The sequence below is a fragment of the Talpa europaea genome (genome assembly GCF_964194135.1).
Source record: "Talpa europaea genome assembly, chromosome: 11".
In the NCBI taxonomy this organism is placed as follows: domain Eukaryota; kingdom Metazoa; phylum Chordata; class Mammalia; order Eulipotyphla; family Talpidae; genus Talpa; species Talpa europaea.
This window is the reverse complement of record NC_140078.1, coordinates 37,067,459-37,080,862: the sequence shown is the minus strand read 5'-3', so window position 1 is coordinate 37,080,862 and position 13,404 is coordinate 37,067,459. Positions and strand designations below refer to the sequence as shown.

Here is a 13,404-nt window from a genome sequence, read left to right as displayed (position 1 = left end):
CACTTAGGGTTAAGAGGCTCACATTATAGGTCTTTTTTTGCACCTGTTGAATGGGTTCCTCGTCCCTACCCCCACCCCATATTCATTCTTCCCTTCTCTCCCACCCTCTTTCAACAACATCATTTTTCCATCCTTAACTGCCACCTAAGGACAGTTATCCAGTGAACAGAGACCCAGGGTAACTGGTAATAGTGAAGTCAAATGCTTATGTTTTTCCCTGCAGTAGGGCAACATTTTTCATCTCTTATTTTCCTTGGCTGGATGGAAGATGTCATTCAGGGAACCCCAGGTGTTTTGAAGATGAAAAGGAAGGTAGGGGGCCTGGCTCAGTGCTTATTAACCACAGAGAGAATTTGGTTCACTTCAAGAAATAGTAAAATAATGGCACGGGGGAGACAATGACTCTTAATGAATTCATGTGAGTAAAGTGTGAGGTGACCAGTTTGGGGACATGCAGTTCCGAGGCCGCCTTCTGGAGGAGAAAACGAAACAATTGTTTTCTATTACTGCACAGCATTTACCTCGCTTTCCTGAAGCACACAGGGCCACTGGCATTTCATATCCAGCGCCAGAACTGCCTCTGTCTGGGCTGCTGTTTAATTTAAATAAGGTGGGTTACATGTGACATGAGTCCACAGTCAGAGTGGAGGTAGGAATAATCTCAGGTGTTCCCTCAGCCAGGTGAACTGTTCCACTTCTCTTTCTGCCACCCCCTTCCCTCCCTTGAGGACTAGAAGGCCCCCCCATCCTCAAATCCCACCCGCTGAATTGAACATCTTCAGCTTTCAAATATCACATCTCTTATTCAGACTAAAGTACTATGGAACGTTATCAACCGTCTGGAAAATAAAACAGCCTCCCAGGCCCTTTGCAAAGAGGAAACAGCAAAGCTACAGAAATAAATCCAGAGACGGCCTCTAATCCTGGACAGGTGGCACCTTGGCACAAGTGCTCTGAAATCACTTTCCTCCTGGGCTGCTGAGAGCTGATTCCCTTTCCCAGAAAGACCAACACCCCTCAATCTGGATGGAGAGGGGGGAGTATGGCGGGGGAGGAGTCTGCAGCGCCCGGCGAGGGGTCTGTGACCTCCCGCGAAGTCGTGCTATCGGCCTTGGATCGGCGGCGTATCTAGTGTAAACGCGGTTTCACACATAAATAACGTGCCACATCTGGCCCTTCGGTTTTATGGCGTCTTAGCGACCGAGCAATTTATAGATGGCGACCTCGTTAACCAGCAGCCAGGGCTCGCCAGGAGCTGCTGGGCTGGGGACGAAGGAAGGCGAGGAAGAGGAACGACCTAGGGTCCTAGATTTCCAGCTCAGAGGGGCGCTCAGGAGGGGCAACCTGCCCGCCCATTTTGGGAACAGGGGCTGAGGTAAGGTGGCAAATCCCTCCCCCAAGCGGGCCATGTGACAGCTGAAAGAGCCATCGAAGCCCAAGTGTGTTTGCGCTCATACCCAATTTATTACCGCTGAACATATGGCCAATATTTTGACTCACGTCAGTCGAGCAAGGAAAACAAACAGAGCGCGCGCGGCGCGGGGGAGCGGCCCCCTCCGCTGGGCTGTGCGGCTGCCGTGGGGCCGGGAGTCGGGAGGGTGGGGCTGCCGGGCCGGGAGTCGAGCCGGGAGGGGGAGCGCTCTCCAGCCGAGCCGCGCCGCCACCCCAGCGCCCGCGCCTCGGCAGCCTCCAGCGGCTCGGGATAAAGAGCGGACCCCGATCCGCGCGCTCACCGAGCCCCTGGCCACCGCCGCAGAGTCGCGTTCCAGGTGAGCCTCCCGCTCGCGCGCGCGTCTGGCCACACTTCGGGAGGTCGGGGGACGCGGCTGAACCTGGGGTCTGCGGTGGAGCCCCGGGTCGCTCCTCTGTCAGTGGCGGAGAGTCTGCTCCCCCCGCCCCAGCCCCCGCGCGCGCCTCCGCAGCCGCTGGGGACTAGCACGCGCTCCAGGCGCCCTCAGAGAGGCGGTCCAGGGGAGGGGGCCTCCCGGCAGCACCGGCCCCGCCAAACTGCCAGGTTTCGGGGTCTCCCGCGAACCCGCTTCAGCGACCTTCCCTTTCGCGGCTCGGGACTCGACTCCGTCCCCAAGTCGCGGAGTCCTGAAGCAGCAGGTGGGCAAGCGCTGGGTGTCGAAAGTCCTCCCCCAACTCAACTGGTCAGGGGTTGTGGGGGACGCTCGGAGAGGGCCTGTTCCTCCTGTCGCACCTACAGACTAGAAAAGTTTTACCTGCCGCCGCGCACTTTCCCGCCCGGCGGGGGAAAGCCGGACTGCCCGCGGCGGGGGGCGTCTGGGCTGGTGCCGGGGGCCGGAGAGGTGGGGAGTAGGGAGGGGCGTGGCACCCGCAGTAGAGCCTCAATCCTTCAAGCCCCTCCGGGGAGGGCGCTCGGTGGGGGAGGGGCGCCGTGGAAGCGGGGTCCGGGTAGGAGGAAGACTAGATAAAGACGCGCAGGGAAATGCTGCAGGGCTGTAGCCGCAGCGCCGGCGAGTGGGAGGCGGAGTGGACGCGCCGAGCGCAGAGCACCGCGCCGGCCCCCATCCCACCGCCGGCTGCCCGATTTCCCTGGGCGGCCCCGGCGGCTCTAAGGAAGGACCCTCGCGGCCCCCAACTTACGGGGTAAGTCTCCCACTGTGCGCCGCGGCGAGGGCTGGGGGGTGTGGGACTTGAGGCCATTGCAGAAGTCCCGGAGGTAATTTTGAGATGGCGCCTGGTGGAGAAAGGGGTTCTCCCTAAGCCGAACTGGATCTGCAGGTGGGAGCAATGAGGAGGAGGGTAAGGGGTGCGTCTCGCAGGCAGGAGGGTCCAGGACTGGAGACCCCAACAGTGATGGGGGCCGCTAGGGAGGCGACTCCATCATGGACTTTGAGGGGGTGAGTGTTCCCGAGCCGCCAAGAGCTGGACAGTTCTCGTTTGCGTCAGTAGAGATCGCCAGAGGATCAGTAATGAAGCTCGGTGGGGTCTGCTGAGGTCCTGGTCTCTACTGAGGCCCCCCCCTCTGCTCTGACCGCCCCCCACACACACCGCATACGCACTGCCGGGAGCGTGGAGGTCCTTTGATGCGCCTCTCGGGTTCTCCCGACTTTGGTGACTCCCGAGGGTGGTGGAAAGGGAGCGGTTGCGTCTGAAGGGCTTTTGTGGACCTCTGGTGCTTAGACTGAAGAAATACGAGGGAGCTCTCCCGGAACCCACGCCTCTCGTGCCGGAGGCCCTCCACGGGTCCATTCCTTTCCTTCCAGGCCCCAGCCCTTCCCGGCGTCGCCGAGTGTGGCTTCCCCGCGCCAGCGCTGGCTACATTACACATCAGCCCCGCCCGGCCAAGCTTTAAGTGCTGAATACTAACCCGTTAGGAGAGGCCGCTTGTATTTCCAAGTCTTGTGGTAATGATTTTGTCACGTGTTAAGAAGTAAATTCAGATAAGAAAGTGCTTTCAGCGCCGCGTTTCCTTGAGAAACCCAAATCTCCTGCATTGAAATCGTCCTTATCGGGGAAGGTCGGGCTTGGCTGGAAGAACGTTCCTGAAGGCAACACTGACGATGCGTAATCTCATTGTAACATATTTAATCATTAGAGCGGCGCGAACGAATAAAGCAAAGGGATTCGCTCCGGGCGAGGTGGCTTTTGGTTCCCCCAATAAACCAGTGACAATGGATTGGCTGGGACCGGCACGTTTGGCCCAAGGGGGGCTTAGAGCTTCGTTTTTTAAAAGAAAATATTGGAGGGAATTCGGTTCCATTTTGTAGCGCGCCTGGAGCCACATTTTGTGTTCAATTTAACATCCATGAAAGTTAAACGGCTTCTCTCGCCTTTTATTTTATTGGATGCATTTTCAAAGATCTCATTAAATAACATTTATCAAAGTCCTAACATATGTCCCCGGGGCCTTATTCCCACACAACAAGGCTGATTAATAGAGAAACCCTGATTTCTATTACAATTTTTGTCTTTGGGGAGATAGCTGCATTTTTTATTTACTTATTTATTTTGGCTGCAGATAATTGGGAAAGTGTTGTGTTTCACCTCGAAAAAATAGTGGGAAGGAATTAGTTCACTCAGATGTCGGTGATCTGCACCCACAATTAATTGCAGAGGGGACTCCAGGCTCTGGGTCCTAACATCAGTGCTCTCAGAGCTTCATAGAGGCCCTGAAGCTCTGGAAGAGGGGATGGAGGTCCCAAGATGGAATCACAGCTCAGTCTCTGGGCTTGGAAAACTTAGCTGCCCGGCACCTTAAGTTGGTGGCTTCTTCTCCTGGGGTAATTTAAGAGTTGACACAATATTGACTACAGAAAGAAAGAAAAAATTTTGCCTTAGGCCCAAAGTGGGCTGAGATTTCCTTTCTGCTCATATCAGTTACCCCTTTCTAGTTCATCTATCCAATGACTATTTATTTCTCCTGCCAGAGATTTGCCCCTGTCATAGACCTCCCCAGATGTGCATACTGACTAGACTTAACCACCACCGCCCCCCAACCCAGTGTTTCCTTGGGCTGCAGGGACCTCACTTTCCTTCTCAGGCCAGAAAGTGGTGTCATTTGGTGCTTGGCCGACCAGAGACAAAGCTCATTCAATTTTCTGATTAGGAAAAGTACCCATTTGGGGTGGTACCCTTTGCCACACTCCCCGACATTTTCCATCCCAGATGAAAGACACCCCTGAAATCCCTGCTCTCTCACCTAATATCCAAGCTGCCATCAGGGCCATTGCATGTGTGTGCAATGGTGAGCAAACGTCTTTCTTGCCAGACTCAGGGACCAGATCAGGTAACATTTTTCTTCCATTTCCTTCCATTGATTTCGAGTGCATGCCAAGCTCAGAGTCTCCAACCCTTGATAAAACCTTTCCTACAAAACCTTTGTGTCAGCACTGCTAATCCTCTCGGAGCTGGAAGGTGCAACTCGCTTTGTTTAGGGAGTGAATGAAGACAAACGCTGGTACCTTGGTGCAAACCAGACAATAAACTAATCCACTTGAAGGTTGTTATCCAAGATGGGGGTGGGGTGGAGGGAGTGTATCTAAGAGCTCAGCCACATACTGTACCAAATAAGGAGTTTCTTTTTATTCCAAAAAAAGAAAAAGAAAAGAGGCCAAATTAGTGTTTCCAGATAAAGGGGAAAGACCTTGTATTGTTAATGGTTAGAAGCACTTTTAAGTGGGTAGGGAGGTTGAGGGGTTCCACCTAGGATTGCAGAAGCTTTGGGCTCCGAGGGCACCCCCCCACTTTGGAGCTGGCCTCCAAGGTGGCACCACCAGCACTTTCTTTTGCCCTAAACTCACCTGGAGAATGTATCTACCCAGGTTTCACCAACCAGAAAGGGAAAAGATATGAGCAGAGCATCACCCCCTAGAGATGACCAAGCTCAGAACAGAGATAGAAAAGGGGGGAAGGAGGGGAACTGGATGCCATGCCAGTATGCCCGCTTCTTAGATAGGGACACCAACCCAGGCTCCCAATCATGGGAGCTGCTGAGGTCTCAACTCACTTTCCAAAGTATCTTCCTTTTTTACCCTGCTTGCTCTAGTTAGAGCTCACCCCTCCCCCAACAGGGGGCGCAACTCCATGGTCAAGGAAACTGTGAAGCTGGGAAGGGAGGGCCCACTAGGGCTGCCTCTGGCTCTGGAGCTCAGAAAAGGCACTCGTGTTTGAGCTACCTGGGAAAGTAAACAGGTAAACACTGGGCCGACTTGGAGGGCCACTTGTCCTGGAGTGGGGCCACTTAGCCTATGTACATTCACCTCCCCTCATGGGCCTCCAGCAATTGTTCAGCTTCTCAGCTGCCCTCTCCAGCCGCTAGCTCTTCAACTCCTTGGGAACCCAAAGCCGCAAAGAGAGCTTAACCGCCTAAGAAGCCTCCCAAAGGAGGTTCTCTCTAGCCTCTAGGGAAAAAGAGTCCCTTCCATCTCTCTCCCACCTCCCCTCAGGGCCTGAGACTCTCTTGCACTTATCCTAAAGGGAGGAAGAAGGAATATAGAATTTGTGGTTTATAAGAAGCCTCCAATGGCAACGCTGAGGATCAAGGCCAGGACAGACGACCTCAGATTGCCTGGTGACCCTGGTGGGGTGCTAGGTAGTGTTGGGCCACCAAGGATAGCCAAGCACATCTTCCTGGAACCTGTGATCAAATTTCCACAGCATTCTCAACTCCATCCCCAAGTTTGCAGCAGAGGAAGACATGTGGCAAAGCATTCCAGAGCTCCCCAGGAGCCAGCCACAGAGATCTAAACCCAAACCCACATATGAAACCCAAGACGTTGTCCTCTCCCAACTTCAAAATGGATCCTGGAAAGAATTTGCTACAGAACCCCAATGGGGCAGACTAGAGCACAGCCAAGTAAAACTGAGCCTAGCAGGAGGGGACACGGATATGTCTGGAACAGAAAGGGTTGCAGATAGTAGGACATCAATAAAGTCCTCCAAAGGTGGGACAGGCATGGGAGCCTGCAGACCTACAGGGTTTGTGAAGTCACTGGAACAGGAGATCCCAGGTTGGAAAAGGCCCTGCTGTGGTCTCTCAGCGAGACCTCTTGGGGGAGTCCTCAGAATGCAATCACCTGTTTCATTGGTGTGAAAAAGAGCCTTAGGTGCTTGTCCCCCCTTCTCTTCTGGTAGAGGAAATCGGGCAGACCCTGGACCATGTTTTGGACACCAGACTTGCCCTGCTGCTGCCAGCTGGTCCCGCACCGGCCTCTGGGCCACTCCCGGGGGACTTGCATTTTATGATCTCCTAACAAGGCGAGTTTCTCCCCTTCAATTACGGGCCTCCCAGCGGTCTTCCTGCTCCTTTTCAATTGCAAATGTCAGTGCTTTGGAAGCGGACACGGGAACTACACGGGCGAGGAAGCCAAGGGGAAAATGGACTCCTGAGGTCCCAGGAGACCAATGCTGAGCGCAATGGAACTGGCATGCAGGGCAAGAGAGCAGCTCGGGAGGCTAGAAGTAGTTTCCTCCTGCTCCCTCCTGCACCTCTACTCAAAGATCTGGGGAAGAAGGGAAAATGCCTGCAAAGCTGAGGAAAAGGTAGAGGAGGGAGCGGAGATCCAGGTGATAGTGCTGACAGAGGAAGTGTGGCATAGGAAGTGGACCTGGAAGGGGACACTGTGACCTGAAGTGTGGAGAGACTCTGAGCAGCCTGTGAGAATTAGAGTGGGAACCCCCTTCTCAAGGATCCATTGTCAGCACTCTCTCCCCAAGATTAATTCCCAGGAGCCTGATTCCTATAGGAAAACAGTTCTCTCAGGTGCTCTGCCCACCGTTCAGGCTCCCAGGGAGCCAGAACGTGATCAGCAGCAGCAGCTGACTGATTAGCTCCAGGGAGAGAGGCCCACTACACTGGGGGAAGGGAGGGAGAAGTTGGGGAAGGGAGGGAACTCTGTGATTTCAGGTAAGGAAATGAACACACTTGCTGGGAAGCATCTGAGGACAATACCCAGACCCCCAAAATAGAGGCTTCCAGGAGGATATGCAATGAAGGGACATTTCTTGCCAGAGGACCAATTTCCACCCCATCGGAGAATTGGCCTGGCCCACCAGATTCATTCCTGACAGATCCCCATCCCTGGAGCCCACTGTGGTCTCTAAGAGACACCATTCCCCACCCCCCCTTGGGGAGAGATGAATTAGAGGAGGGACCCCAGGAGGATCTTTTCTGCATTGCTTGGGTTGAGGAACTTTTTCTTGCCAGTTATTTATTTAGCAGCTGAGTGACAATGGCGAGGGCAGGCCCACTCCCGCCCCTGTGTCCAAAGTCTGGGCCTCCCCTACTCCTGGAGAACCAACTTCCCTCCTCCGCCAGAACTGGGTAGCAGCTCCCACGTGAAAGGGGGGGAGGGGAAGGAGTGGGGAGGGAGGCTGAGAAAGACAGAAACTGGAAAGGGGGAGTGAGAAAAGGAAAGGATTCGAGGAACAGGATTCAAACCAGTTTCCAATTCTTGCGGGAGTGGGAGGAGAGAAAGGAGGGGGAGAAGGGAGAAAAGAAAAAGTAGTAGGAGAGAGGGAGAGGAATGGGGAGCGTCGACATGAAGGGGTTTCCTTAATATTGTGGACGGATTCAGAAATGAATGAAGAGATAGTCCATTGAAAAGGGTTGAATGCCATGACAACTAGGAACAACCTTAGATTTATTCCAAACAGTTAGGACACATTGAAAGAGAGCGTCAATCATGTATTATTTCCCCACTGAAATAAATGCAAAAACCGAGTCGGGACAAAGGCTTCCAACGGGAGCGGGACATTTGTCTACATTTCGTCCATTGTCCGCAGCTTAGCAATCGGTTTGTATTTGTGTTTGCCCGGGTCCGACCACCCAGGACGCGCCGACGAGGGGCTTGCTCTAACCTGGGCCATTGTCACCCACGTCACATACTGGGAGCGAGGCAGCGAGGCTGCAGAAAGCCGCGGAGCGGCTAGAGGAGAGGCACCCTCGCCCGGCGCGGGCTCCGCGGGGGCGGCGGGGATGCGGAGGCCGCCCAGCTGCGCGCCAGGAGGAGCCGCGCCCGGGCGCGCCGCGGGACAGGCGCAGAGGAGGCCGGGGTTAAGAGCGAAGGGAGGCAAGACCTGGACAGCACCCACCCCCCCTCCCGCCACCCACAGCACCGCCACCACCACCAGGCGGCCTTTTCTCTCCTTCCCTGCCCTCTAGGCAAAGCACCAGCCTGACGGTCCTGGGGGCTGACGGCCATCAGGTAGCAAACCTCACCCCCGGACTCCCCCTAAATAAAAAAACTGGACCGGGAGGTGAGAAGGGCGGCGGGCTTTCTCCACTCCAAGGCCTAGGAGGTGGTGTTATCCCGGCAAAGTTCAATTCTTAGGCTGGCAAAAGGTTGGGAACTTCACAGAGACAAGGCAAGCCGGGAGCCTAGAGCGCGTCCCCGTAATGCGCCCCTGGGGCGACCAAAAGGGCCCACAAGGAAGGAGAAAACTCCGGGGGAAACGGAATACCGCCGGCCCAACAATCCCTTCCCCCCCCACCACCCCACCCCCATCTTTCGGGGTCCTCACCAAGCTGGAGACTGGGCCCACTCCTTCCCTCTCCCCCTCCCCCCAGCTCCACCGGTGCAGGAAGCTAGAGAGGGAGGCATTCAAGGCGGGGTGTGGGGGCAGAGAAGGGCTTGAGGCCGTTTGCCTTTCTCTGCACCCGGAGAACGCCGTCCGCGAACCCACAGCGGCAGAAGGGTGCCCAGCCCGGTCCAAGTGAAAGTTCCTCGCCCCCATCCCGCCCCTCCTAGGGCTACCCGCAAAGCAGAAAGTGAACTGCACAGTCCACCTCGGCCTCAAAGAAATGAAGGCGGGGGTGAGGGTGGTGAGAAAAATAAGTCTTTAGCAAATACGGGGTGTGTGTGTCGGGGGTGGGGGGGTCGCTTGGTGGTGGCCGGCCCGGGGTGATTCCTTCTCCTGGGTTTCGGCTCTTTCGGCGTTCACTAGAATCAATTACTTGCCTTGTCATTTCTGGTACTCATCCTTAAGCCTCAACCAAAATATTGACCTAGGAGGCTTACAGAAGTTGGGCTCTTGCCATTTGAACCGGATCTTGTTTGGGGAACCACCAGCGATGGGAAGGAGAGATTTCCGCGGATCAGGCTTCGCCCCCCCTCCCCCTTTTCCAAAGGCGCCACAAATAGCCAATTTTCCGGCGAGCTGGGGGTGGGCGCGCGGGGGCGGGGAGGTGGGAGCCGGCGAATGTTAAGAAGGATTTTTTTTTCCCCTTCTCCTGGTTTCTGTTTTGTTTTCCTTTCTCCTCCCCCGCTTTTTTTTTTTTTTAAAGATGCAATTTGTTAAGACGGCCCTTTCAAGTGTGTGGACTCGCGAGCGACACGGTGGTCCTTTGTATGTAAATACTGGGTAAAAAAAGGCTCGCCCCGTCTTTGCAATTAATTGACACGTTACACCTCTCATCTTGCTCTAGAGGGCCGTTGGCTGGGAGCGCGGAGCTCCCCAAAACCCACAATTTCACATCTGCAAATACTGTCTTCATCCACTTGACTTCCAAGACCCGCCCACACGTGTCCAACCTTTGCGTTTTAATGTCTCCCCCTTTTTTTTTTCCACCCTTTTTCTCGCTCCCTCTCTCGCTCCCCCTCCCTCCCTCGCGCTTTCCCTCCCTCTCCCCCCCAACTCCCCCCCTCTCCCCAGGTTCGTGAGTGGAGCCCAGCCTTATATGGACTGATCGCTCGGGCAATGGCCCATTTTTCCCTCACCACCAGCCGCCACCGCGCGCCTTGCGGCCGCCGGAGCCCGAGCTGACGCCGCCTTGGCACCCCTCCTGGAGTTACAAACTCAGGCCGGCCCGCGGCGCTCCGCGCAGGCCGCTGAGCATCCTGCGTCCACATCTGCGCGCTTCCACAGAAGACACAGGCACCGCCTTGGGCTTTTCCCCCTGTCCTGCCTCACAATTTCTTTCGCTCTCTTTTTTAAAACAATAATTATCTCAATAATTAAAGCCCATCCCCCCTCCCCTCCCCCCCAAACCCTCCCCCAACCCCCCTCCCGCTCCCACTGGAGAGCACCACGAATTGACCAAGTGAAGCTACAACTTTGCGGCATAAAGTGCGAGGTCCCAAGCCATGTCGCTGACCAACACAAAGACGGGGTTTTCAGTCAAGGACATCTTGGACCTGCCGGACACCAACGATGAGGAGGGCTCGGTGGCTGAAGGACCTGAGGAGGAGAGCGAGGGCACGGAGCCCGCCAAGAGGGCCGGGCCGCTGGGGCCGGGCGCCCTGGACACGGTGCAGAGCCTGCCCCTGAAGAACCCCTTCTACGACAGCAGCGACAACCCATATACCCGCTGGCTGGCCAGCACCGAGGGCCTCCAGTACTCTCGTAAGTAGCGAAACTTGGCGCCCTGTCCATGGCCGCCTCTATTCTGCCAAGACCGGGCTGGATGCTGGGCTTGAAAGGGGAACTCGCTCTTTCAGCCAGGATCCCTCGCCCCGTGCCCCTACAAAGATTTTTAATAGAATACCCGCGTTCCTCCTCGTGAAGCCACCCCACCCCTCCCCACCCCCGGTCCCGGAAAAGACTGGTCTCCGATTTGCTTTTCAAAGAGGAAAATTAGGAGGAAGAGGGAGCGGGGAAATACCTCTCAAGGGTTACAGTAGTCGACCGGGACTAACGTCTCCAACTGAGCCCCCAACCCCCGTTCGGACAGCCGAGGAGGAACTGGCCTGGAGCACTAGAGCGAGGCAGCGAGCCTCGGGGTACGGGTAGAGGGTGGGGGAGGCTCCCGGTGGCCTGGGTATAAATAGCTCACCCTGCCCCCTGCACTATCATAGAGGACGCTTTGTGCGGTGCGGAGGTTGACGAGAAAGTCCGAAAGCAAAAAACGAAACCCCCCAAAACCTGCCTTAAATGGCCAAGTCGATCAATGCCGGGATTGTAGGGTTTTTCTTTTAAAAATCTGCCCACGTCTTTCCGGAGAGGAAACTGCTTAAGGGGGCCGGAGCCCTTAACCCGCGAGGATCCTCTCCGTGCGTCACTCCCCCAAATACGCGCCCACACTGTGCGAACCCCTAGAAACTTGAGCTGGAGGCCCCACTCCTGCCGTTTCTCCTCTTTCCCCTGGGAAAGAAGCTGTCAGTTTCGTCAGGCTTGGGACAGGGCGGAGGTCACGACGAAGGCAGTGAGGCCGGGCTGAGGGGCGCGGAGGGCCTAGGGCGCACGGAGGATCCGGGGCGCACAGGGTCTGGCCCAGCCGGCGCGCTGCCTCCAGGCGCCTAACGCGCTTGTCTTTCCACCAGTGCACGGGCTGGCGGCCAGCGCGGCGCCCCAGGACGCGAGCTCCAAGTCCCCGGAACCTTCGGCGGATGAGTCCCCCGACAATGAGAAGGAGACCCCGGGCGTCGGGGGGGACGCGGGCAAGAAACGGAAGCGGAGGGTGCTCTTCTCCAAGGCGCAGACCTACGAGCTGGAGCGGCGCTTCCGGCAGCAGCGGTACCTGTCAGCGCCGGAGAGGGAGCACCTGGCGAGCCTCATCCGCCTCACGCCTACGCAGGTCAAGATCTGGTTCCAGAACCACCGCTACAAGATGAAACGTGCCCGAGCCGAGAAAGGTATGGAGGTGACGCCCCTGCCCTCGCCGCGTCGGGTGGCCGTGCCCGTTTTGGTCAGGGACGGCAAACCGTGCCACGCGCTCAAAGCCCAGGACTTGGCAGCCGCCACTTTCCAGGCAGGCATCCCCTTTTCGGCCTACAGCGCGCAATCTCTGCAGCACATGCAGTACAACGCCCAGTACAGCTCGGCCAGCACCCCCCAGTACCCGACAGCTCACCCCCTGGTCCAAGCTCAGCAGTGGACTTGGTGAGAGCCGCCACTCCGAGACTCGCCGCCTCAGGCCCAGGCCCCATCCGGGCCGCGGCGGCGTTAGGACTTGGTCCTTACTCTGATTGTTATTATAATTATTATTATGGAGTCGAGTTGACTCTGGGCTCCGTTGGGGAGGCGCCGGGGAGGGGTTGCCTGCACCTCCTTGGAGTGGCAGATTCCGTCCAGCCAGCGCTGCCCCAACCCCTCTCTCCTTTTGAACCTCTGGAGAGGGCTGAACTATTAGCCGTGTTTACAGAATGTTTGCGCAGCTTCTCTCCTTTGCCTCTCCCGGGGGGAACAAATCGTCCCAGCGTTAACGTCCTCGTTTGAAAAGGAGAAAAAGACCAAGCCCCCCTCCGGCTTTTGTGAATTTTGTAAAATATGTTTGTGTGAGTAGCGATATTGTCAGCCGTCTTCTAAAGCAGTGGAGAACACTTTAAAATATAGAGGATTTTCTTTTTTTATAAGAAAATGCAAAATATTTATGGCCATGTAAACGTTCTGACAACTGGTGGCAGATTTCGCTTTTCGTTGTAAATATCGGTGGTGATTGTTGCCAAAATGACCTTCAGGACGGGCCTGTTCCTCCTTGGGGCCCAACTTCTTTATTTGTGGTTTGTTTTGGTTTGCTTATGTTTGGTTACCCCTGCTTTCTACTTCGTTTTAAATTTTGTTCAGTGCAAACATTCCTCAAATATGAAAAAAAAAAAAAGGAAAAATGTGCAGGGGAGAGCCCCCTGCCCGACCTGGGGTCCTGAGTCCTAGCCCCGGAACTTGGAGCTCAGCGGTTCCGTGCGGGTCCCCAAGAGCGCCGGCCGCTGAAAGCTTTCGATTTTTTTTAATAAGAATTTTAATAAAAATCCTGTGTTTAAAAAACAAAACCACGCCCGGCCCTTCCGTTTGTCTTACTTTGTCGCCCTGCGCGGGGCCGGAGGCCTCAGCACGAAACCCAGCCCGGCGGCTTGCAGCGCGCCCGCCGCTCAGGCCCTTCCAGCCCCGAGGCCAGGGTTGCCCCGGCGCTGAGGAGGCTCCGCGGACAGGCCTCACCCGGCCGGCGGGCCAAGCCCAGCGCTTCGGACCCTCGGCCCGAGCGAAAGCTTTTGGCGACCC

The 13,404-nt window shown here is 56.1% G+C and overlaps 1 protein-coding gene across 1 annotated transcript; it reads left to right on the top strand.

Moving 5' to 3' along the window:
- Positions 1-10,553: 10,553 nt before the first annotated feature.
- NKX2-2 (NK2 homeobox 2) lies at positions 10,554-12,292 on the top strand (the record flags this gene model as incomplete). The annotated part of the gene is made up of 2 exons (XM_084248245.1): positions 10,554-10,812; positions 11,730-12,292. The coding sequence occupies 2 exons, from the start codon at positions 10,554-10,556 to the stop codon at positions 12,290-12,292; spliced, it is 822 nt and encodes a 273-aa protein (XP_084104371.1).
- Positions 12,293-13,404: the final 1,112 nt, after the last annotated feature.